The 9828-nt window shown below is 39.1% G+C and overlaps 1 protein-coding gene and 2 long non-coding RNA genes across 3 annotated transcripts; all 3 read left to right on the top strand.

The window, feature by feature from the left end:
- The first annotated feature begins 3560 nt into the window (after window positions 1-3560).
- On the top strand, window positions 3561-6785 carry LOC146959538 (uncharacterized). The gene is made up of 4 exons (XR_015035606.1): window positions 3561-3695; window positions 4752-4817; window positions 5646-5775; window positions 6769-6785. It is a non-coding gene; the product is annotated as an uncharacterized LOC146959538 (long non-coding RNA).
- A 124-nt stretch (window positions 6786-6909) lies between these two features.
- LOC146959537 (uncharacterized) lies at window positions 6910-8383 on the top strand. Its single transcript, XM_085772973.1, has 7 exons — window positions 6910-6991; window positions 7253-7402; window positions 7504-7661; window positions 7758-7894; window positions 7986-8079; window positions 8165-8276; window positions 8355-8383. Exons 1-7 carry the CDS (start codon window positions 6910-6912, stop codon window positions 8381-8383), a joined length of 762 nt encoding a protein of 253 aa, XP_085629099.1.
- A 53-nt stretch (window positions 8384-8436) lies between these two features.
- LOC146959536 (uncharacterized) lies at window positions 8437-8972 on the top strand. The gene is made up of 3 exons (XR_015035607.1): window positions 8437-8471; window positions 8613-8740; window positions 8851-8972. It is a non-coding gene; the product is annotated as an uncharacterized LOC146959536 (long non-coding RNA).
- The last annotated feature ends 856 nt before the right edge of the window (window positions 8973-9828 follow it).

Here is a 9828-nt window from a genome sequence, read left to right as displayed (position 1 = left end):
AAAATAGCTTGCACCGGCAATTAAAGGTAACGAACCTACTGCTATGACTATAGGGATTATGGCAATGGGCCAATTTGCCCTGATCAACTATCCCTTTAAGTGAATGTTCTCTTGAGCTCACATCACATCAGTTAACTGTGTGTTGTTTTCTTTGGCTCAGTAAAAACATTAAAAAAAACAAACAGGGCGCCACTTACAGTAATGAACTAACCATTCAAACTCTTGTTAGCGCCCCCCGGAGGCTGCAGGGGGAACTAACTAACCATCAGACGGTGACAGCAGCAGCAGCAGAGCTACAGCAGCAGACACCAGCAGCTGTGGTGGATGTTTCCACTGCTCCGACCGACAGGTGATGATGACGGATGGAGATGTTCCACTCGTCCTCCATCACACCAGCAGCTGCAGCGTTTATCTTCATCGGCCCGACTCGGCCGATGATGATACTACAGATATTTATACGTTAGAGAAACACAGTGAGTGTCTGCTGTTTATGACCGACCCCTTTACACACACACACACACACACACACACACACTCACGTCAGGACATAAACACGCACACACACACACACACACCCAGACAGTCGGTCCGTCCCCTTCAGTTATTTTTAGTCTAAAGTCAACACAGCTCTCAGTCTGATGACTCTAGTCTTCCAGTCGATAAAACTTTACTCGACGTGACATTTTCCATAGAAGACGATAAGCGGCGAGACAAAACTGTTAAAACGTCTGTCGGTGTGATGATCGCTGTAAAACGATTAGTAGAAAATAAACAAATGCATTGAAACAACAGATTTGTTTTTAGTTTGACAGTAAAAAAAAAGAAAAAGAAAATCACATCTCTCACTTCACTAGCAGGTGGCGTTTCTCTGATGTGGTTTAAAGGGGAACTATGCAAGTCTGGTTGCTTTTTACACTGTTTTGGTCTCTTCTTTTCTCTACAGCTCCCACATTCACAAGAGATTAGGCTTGACCACATGTGTTCGTGTCGAGGTGTCGTAAAGCAGTCCATGTTTCTGATGAATTAAGGTAAAAAAAAAAAAAATCTAAGCATAGTTCCTCTTTAAAATCTCCAAGGAAATAAAAAAAATTAGTGAGTTAAGAGTTAATGTTTGTGGCTGACTGAGTGAATGAGTGATATAGTTGTGTGAGGAGGTGACACGACATCTTTTGGACTTTTGCTATTGGCTGTTGCAATTTCTGTGTGTTTATTTGTAAAAGTTAACAGATCTTTATTTTTAATTTAGTCTCTTCAGGAACTTGTTTATTTTGTCATAATACTGTGTCCACAGCCAAAAATAGTCTTGTATCCTGATGAATGAAAAAACAAACAAACTTAATCGTCACTGTACTGCATTACAATGAGATTAAAAGGTATTTCCAGTATGAGACTGTAGTGCCCCATTACATAATAATCTGCCACATTTTGTAATAAAATTATTGTAAATTGTATATGTAATAAACTTTGCTGCATTTTGTAATAAGTTGTTACAACTAATTGCATCAGTTCTTACAAAATGGGGGTGTTGCACTTTTTTATGAATAAAAATGTGATAAATGTGGTGCATTATTTAACAACTTATTACACAATGTGGCTAAGTTTGTTACATATTTCATTCAAGAATTTTATTACAAAATCATGGCATTATGACATAATGTGGCGCTTTAGAGACAAATATCACAATACGAAACAAAAACATATAACCTACACAACACTTTTGAACATTTTTAGCATTTATGCATTCATTTAACATGATTCTGAACTGAAATACTTTCGATCCTGATTAAATATTGTGTTTTTTTTGTCTGAATCTGTAACTTCCTGCTGAGAATCCGCCTCTTTGCAGACGATGTGATTTAGTTTCTCCGGAGTCGTGGACCGGTCCCAGTGAAGCAGTTTCTGTATCAGACAGACGAGGCATCACCTCCTGATTGGATATAATGTTTATCAGAGTTTATCAGTGTTTATTGTCAGTCAGTGCAGGAGTTAGTTAGTTAGTTCGGTTGTTGTGGCGATCTGATTGGATCTGAGAACAGGAAGAGGAAGTAGTTAAGGCGGCGCTGGGATGTTTTGTTGAGTCTCTCGGCTGCTGCTGCTGCTGTGCAACAGTGTGTTACATAAATAAACATTTTATTATATTAGATTTGCTATGACCCTTCCCCCACTCTTTGTTTTCAATCTGTCTCTCATCATAATCAAACTCACACTTTGGGTTTCTTCCTGTTTTTCTCTTTCAGTCACTCCCTCCTCTTCCTCTTCTTAATAAGAGGTTGTTTTACCTGGAGTAACTGATCCTCCTCTTTCCTTCACTGTCTCCTCTCATCCTTTTCTTTCCTTTCTGTTCCTCTCCTCTCCTCTCTTCTTCGCCTCTCCTTTCCTCTCCTTTCCTCTCTACTCCTCTCTTCTCTTCTCCTCCGTTCCTTTCCTCTCTTTGCCTCCTTTCCGTTCCTTTCCTCTCTACTCCTCTCTTCTCTTCTCCTTCGTTCCTTTCCTCTCTTTGCCTCCTCTCCTCTCCTCTCCGTTCCTTTCCTCTCTACTCCTCTCTTCTCTTCTCCTTCGTTCCTTTCCTCTCTTTGCCTCCTCTCCTCTCCGTTCCTTTCCTCTCTACTCCTCTCTTCTCTTCTCCTCCGTTCCTTTCCTCTCTTTGCCTCCTTTCCGTTCCTTTCCTCTCTACTCCTCTCTTCTCTTCTCCTTCGTTCCTTTCCTCTCTTTGCCTCCTCTCTTCTCCTCTCCGTTCCTTTCCTCTCTACTCCTCTCTTCTCTTCTCCTTCGTTCCTTTCCTCTCTTTGCCTCCTTTCCTCTCCTCTCCTTTCCTCTCCTCTCTTCTCCTTCATTCCTTTTCTCTCTTTGCCTCCTCTCCTCTCCTCTCTTCTCTTCTCCTTCGTTCCTTTCCTCTCTTTGCCTCCTCTCCTCTCCTTTCCTCTCCTCTCCGTTCCTTTCCTCTCCTCTCTTCTCTTCTCCTTCGTTCCTTTCCTCTCTTTGCCTCCTCTCCTCTCCTCTCCGTTCCTTTCCTCTCCTCTCCTCTCCTCTCTACTCCTTTCCTCTCCGTTCCTTTCCTCTCTACTCCTCTCTTCTCTTCTCCTTCGTTCCTTTCCTCTCTACTCCTCTCTTCTCTTCTCCTCCGTTCCTTTCCTCTCTTTGCCTCCTCTCCGTTCCTTTCCTCTCCTCTCTTCTCCTTCGTTCCTTTCCTCTCTTTGCCTCCTCTCCTCTCCTCTCCTCTCTTCTCCTTCGTTCCTTTCCTCTATTTGCCTCCTCTCCTCTCCTTTCCTCTCTACTCCTCTCTTCTCTTCTCCTTCGTTCCTTTCCTCTCCTCTCTTCTCTTCTCCTTCGTTCCTTTCCTCTCTTTGCCTCCTCTCCTCTCCATTCCTTTCCTCTCCTCTCTTCTCTTCTCCTTCGTTCCTTTCCTCTCTTTGCCTCCTCTCCTCTCCTCTCCTCTCCAGCAGATCTTCCAAACTTGGTCATGTTCTTCGTTCTGCAGCCAAACACTCTCGAGGTTTAAACAACATCACACACACACACACACACACACACACACACACACACACACACACACACACACACACACACACACACACTCGGGCTCTGCTCTTTACTCAGTTTCTATTTTAGCTCGACCCTCTCAGACGACAGTCATCATGGCTCGCTGCAGGAGTTACTTGCGTGGACTTGCAATCTGTGTCACTGTGTTGCTCCTGGTAAGCTAAGCTAACTGCTAATTGCTAACCGCTAATTGCTAACAGCATGTTTGTGTTTGGTTGTGACAGATGATGATGATGATGATGATGATGACGATGATGCACCTGGAATCTGAAGCAGCAGGAAGTGACATATAAGGAATCGGGGAGTAAAACATGTTTTAACTTTTAAAGTTTTCGCATCAATAGTTTATTTAAATCAGATTACTTACTATTTTAGTTCATTACTTTATAAGTGTAAAGCATTGATTTGTTGTTCTGAAGCTTTCACTCACGTCACATGATCTTGATCACATGAAGTCGACAGGTTTCAGGACTGTTCCTCTTTTTCCCCCTGAATGCTTAAATTAATTTCTTAGGCTTCGAAAAATAACAAAAATATCGTAATTAAAAAGATAAATATACTGTTTTTTTTACTCTACTATATTTATTAGACAGGTTTTTTTAATATAGTTATTTTACAGTGTTATATTTTTTATAATCTATATAGATTTTGATGTGGAGCTGAAAACATTCCTCTGCAGTGATTCCTGTTTCCTGCTTCCTGCTTTGGCTGCTGCCTTGTTATTGTTTACACTGTATCAGCTGATTAAAGTCATTAGTGTGCATGTTTCAGAGATGATGTGAGTGTTTTGTGTTGTTGTTGTTATTCAGAGCTTCACTTTTCTGCATCGTTTAACATTTTACATCTTTTGCTAAAGTTTTCAGACATTTGAATTATTTGTGTTTGTCGTTTCTGACAGAATGAAACAACTGTGATTTTTTATTTGCTGTTGCGTTTAAGTACAGCTCAGTAAAAACAGACACTGATGACGGAGGTTTAGTGTGGGAAGCTGTGGAAAGTGTGTGTGTGTATGTGTGTGTGTGTGTGTGTGTTTTAAACTGTGACGTGTGTGATCCAGCTGATGGGAGTCTGATGAGCGTCTCTCTGGGGAGGAACAGCACTTTGAGAGGAATGTTGTTGCTGCTGCTGTTAAACACTTCCTCCTCCTCCTCCTCCTTTACTTTAACGCTCTTTCACTTTCCTTTGACTCTTTTCCTTCATTATCTCTGCAGGTGTCTGGTGTGGTGATGATCGGAGTTGGATTTTCCTCCATCGATGGAAACATACCGGTTGCTGAGGTAATGCTGCTCCCTGCTGGGCTGGAAAACCGAGAGCAAAAACTGAACCCAACTCTCAGAGGGAGTTAAACAAATACCGTATGTGATTGTATATAAATACATAATTCAATGTCCCTCCGTATTATAAATGTTACAAGAAATAAACAAATCACACTGAATCAAAAATGATGTTAAGACGGTTCAACAATCAAGTAAAAAATATAAACACAAATTATATTAAATCAAAAAATTATGTTACTAAATGGTTCAATATCACTGCGTATTACAAATGTTCATGTACAAATCACATTAAATTAAAAAAAAAGATAAACATTTTTCCAAAAATCTAATCAAAAATACAAACACAAATTAAACTGTTAAATAAAGAACTACTGTATGTTAATAAATATTTCAATATCTCCCCATAAATGAAATAAAATATATAAATGAATGTAATAACATATACAATTGTATTAAAATAATTGATAAATAAAAATAATGCAAATTGAAAAGAAAAAATATCAAATAAAAATGTATAATGGAAAAGAATCAATATCTCACCATAAATAATGAAATTCAATTTAAAACAAGATTTAATTATAAAATTGTATTTAAAGTGATTCAAGGCTATGCATAGATTAAATTAAAAAAAAATTAATAAAATTAATAACAAAAGTGATAAATCATATTGAGCAAGGGAATTACGTTACAAAGGATTCAGTATCACTCCATAATCAAATGATATTGAGAAATTAAATAAACAAAATATGTAATTTCCTAACTTAAAATTGAAAGAGCATTTACCACTATACTCACATTTAATCTATTCTCTCTGTCTCTCCCCCCCAGTTGTTTAAACAGTTGTCCAGCAGCGATGGTTTACTGGTTCTTCAGGTGTTCGGTCCAATCACAGTGGTTTTGTCTGTTCTGGGAATCTCTGCTGCGACGTTGGACATGAAACCTCTGCTGCTGCTGCACAGTAAAAAATGGGGTGTCAATATTTCAGAGTCAACCTATTTTAACCTATTTAGAGTATTTATAACTATATGGAGAGTAAACCCACTCTAGAGTAGTAGTTAAAAGTCAGTGTTAACTCCTGTAGACATGCAGTGTAACTTTAACTCTACAGAGTGACATCTTTAACACTCTGGCGGCGCTGCAGCACATTGACGGTTAGTCTGGAGCAGGTCTGGAGTCCTGCCATGGTCGGGTAAGTAACATAATGAACATGCTGGTGTTGGTAACATCGTTTAATAATTGTTTTCCACTTGAACACAGTTGTATCGGTTTATAAATGTTTGGCGTTGCCCATTCCTCTGTTGTATGGCTGTCATGTCCCATACAACTAACGTTAGCAACTTGCTAACTTAGCAGTTCAGAAGTTAGACATTTCTCGTTGAGTTAAGCTGCACCGTTAAATGTGTGTCTTTTCCTCAACTTGGGTACACACAAATACACGCTGTCTGTCTTAGGGTAACGTTTTGTGTTATTGTTTACTAGTATGCTAACCGCGAATTAGCTTCAAGCTAATTCGCGGTTAGCTTAGCGATTAGCATACCGCGATACCGCAACGGTATAGCCCCCCTCCCTCTCCCTCCTGTGTGGCCTCAATACTCGACGACTCAAACGGTCAGTTGGTCAGTTAGCCATTTTCTGAAGTTGCCGAAGTGGTGCCATAGACTGAGTGGTGCCTTAAAAATTACACAAAGACAGCAAAGTTGCATGCCAGTTAGCCTACTGTTGCTAGCTCTCACTGAGGAATGGAGCTAAAATTGTAACTTAAAGTTGTGCATTTCTGGTCAGGTTACATTCACCCTGAGAGTTTATTTCTACAAAACGACCGACTCACTTTGTTACACTTGACAAGAAACATGTTGACCAATCAGAATGCAGCATTCATTCAATACATAATACATAATTTTGATTTATTTATCACAACTCAACTATGTCAACTTTGCCTTGTTGTTCACAGTAATCAAGCAGATGTGAGTGTAAAAGGAGGACCCTCGTTGGTAAGTAGGTTATGGAACAATGTAAGCACGTGGGTAACTCTTTGTTCAACTGTTTTTTCTTGGTTGTCATTTTTTTTAACCTTTGTTTATTTTAATAGAATATGCTGCTGCGTGTGTCATTCGGTGGGGACCAGAAGTATGTTAGGCTGTCTGACCTAACATTGGATGTCTTCATGAAAGAAGGTTTGTACATCAGGATAACACAATATCACAACCTTTTACTTGGTTAATACACCTAATTTATCATAAACGATTCCTCTGAGTTCATAACTGTTTCTGCTGTGCCTTTAAATGCATGGAATAACCTACTGACTTAAGTTTTCAACTCAACAGCATTTTGTGAAGAAATGAGGCTCACTCCACTTAGTTATGGTTTTGATTCTCATCAGAAGGAAATGGTCTTGTTACTGTAACATCCTTTTCCCTTTCCTTCCTTTGCTTCAGTTTGCCTAAAATTTAACATACCAGAAGGTAGGCAGCCAGATATGAAGGTATATGACCAATCTGACACAGAAGTGGACGGAGAGGTCTTTGAAGAAATAGTGAAAGAGTCACCTGGAACCTTCCGAGTCATGTTGAGCAATGAAAAACTCGGTAATCATTAACCATTCACAAATGTGTTCATATTAAAAGTTGGGAGTAATAACAGTTCTATTTATTATGCTTCTGTTTTGTTCATATTCATTAATGCACAGATGCTTCTCTGTCGTCATCATCATCATCATCATGCTCAGCAGCATCTGAAGATACTATCATTCTGAACTCCACAATGTGTGACCCTCCTGGAGAAGCAGCCGCTACCGAAGGAAGTCAACCTAAAAGGCCATGCCACATAAACTATGATGCAAAAGAGGTGGGTAGTGGACATTGTTGTTAAATTTAATCTGGATTTTGTTCATTCATTCATTTGTGCAAACATTTCCGACTTTATATTTTGTTTTCATTTAAGTTGATTGAAAAAATCCTGACAACAAAGCCTGGGGGTGAACACATCATGCAAGAGTATGCAAAAACCAAATCCCTGAAAGATACCACCAGAAGACAGATGATAAACATACTTGCTGCTGAGATGATTCAAACACATGGGTAAGAATCATACATGTAGGCTCTAAAGAAACATTGGTAGTATTGAATTGTGTCCAATTGAGTGATTGTCATCATTGAATTCATACATTAGGACATCCCCCCCTAAAAATGTCAGGGTGATGTACGCCCAGGGGATAGTTGCTCTGTTTCCATACCTGGAAGACCCATATTCACAACATGGATATGTAAGTAAAAGGGTCCTTACAACACACTTAATTGCCCTTAGAAATGTTGATAGCATAGTCAGTCTCCATGTATTTAATTACACAGGAACATTACTACGATCCAGAGAGTGGTTCTGGATACCTTGCATGGGGGTTGAAGACCATTCAGAGAAAGACTGCAGAAGAAAGAGGTGCCCCTGCTAGTAGATCTCCCAAGAGTAAGTATACTTATCAGTTACATATGATGTTGATGAATTGTGTAGGCAGGAGTCAATAAAATTGTTTTTTGTCTCAAGGTGGCGGGCCAGGCCGTGGTCAACTCTGACCCTTCACTGCAAGCCATGGACTTATACCGAGCACAGGGCTCCTAAATTTGATGAGGAATGCTGAGTCAACTGTTGTGGTTGAGAATGGTAAGACTAGGACTGTTTTTAATTACTATTGTTTGTAATTGTGCCAGTTTAATGTACATGTAGCATAAAAAAATCACATTTTATATATTCTTACCACTTACACTGTCTTTTTATTTTATTATTATGTTTGTTGGCATTTAGGCTTGGACAGTGACATGTCTGCCATCTTGCTGCTCCTTCATCTCTTGCCACCATCTGCCCAGGGTAGGAAGAGGCCAGGGAAGATGTCTGCAAGTCAGGCTGTGGAACACCTCATCAAATTCATAAAAGTATGCTGGACAGTTGTTTGAAATATGCTTTTCATCACCTCAGTTTCATGTACAGTGATATATTGCGAGATATTGGTCACTAAATATTGCTGTTTAATGTTTGGTTTTAGGCTGGAACCTGTGTACAGCAGCATCTCAACAACATCAGCCAAAGCAGCCAGCCTTACCTCCTCGCTCAGGGGCCTACGAGAAGCAGCATCCACACCTTCTTTATTGTCATCAACAAGTATGCACTACCATGTAAGGCAACAGGTTCAGTGGGAGCCAATGACAAACTATTTAAGGCCCATTACATCTTTGGTACAGAGTCCTTCCCTTGCCTACTTATTTTTTGGGGCTAAACACAATGGTTTTATTTACCACCAACATCTGGTTATTTGTGGTGCAGTTGAATGTGAAATGCCTCTCTTTTACCAGATTGAGTCTGTCCTGATAATACATGAAAAATTGTTGCTGCTCACTCTGCCTTTATTTAGTAAGTTTTCAAGAACATTCCCATGTGTATGAAGTAACAAGGAGAAAGCAAGATTTTGTTGTCTTTCATGTTGACAACCTGCCTTATCCCAGGCTTTTTGACATACAGATGTTCTATGGAGTGAATGACACAGCTCTCTTTGTTGTTCCATATTGCTTCATCTGGTGAGCATTAAAGCAAGTTGTTACTGTAACCTTGTTTGTGTTTTATTTCTATTTGATTAATTATTAATTAATCATCATTTGGATCAAAGCAGTTCAGTATAGTACATATCACCTAGATATAATAAAATATAAAAATAACACTGGGGAGAAATAAAAATTAAATATTATTACACATTAGAGTGTCATTTTAAGAACTACATTTGGAGTAAAATTAACTCTATAAAGTGTAATCATATTACTCTGAACAGTGTGAACAAACCTCAGTGTTAAATATTTTTACACATGCCATTGTTAATTTTGACACTGAATTGAGTAGAATTAACTCTGAAAAGTTGACACTGGCCATAGAGTAAATTTTACTCTATTTTCGAGTGGGACCAAATGTTATCTGAAATGGAGTTAAATTCAACTCTATAAGAGTTGAATTGACACTATGTTTTTTACTGTGT

The sequence above is a fragment of the Trachurus japonicus genome, unplaced genomic scaffold (assembly GCF_045865225.1).
Source record: "Trachurus japonicus isolate A0001 unplaced genomic scaffold, Traja_1.0 AP031174.1".
NCBI lineage: Eukaryota > Metazoa > Chordata > Actinopteri > Carangiformes > Carangidae > Trachurus > Trachurus japonicus.
The sequence above is the reverse complement of the archived record's forward strand: the minus strand, read 5'-3'. Positions and strand labels throughout refer to the sequence as shown.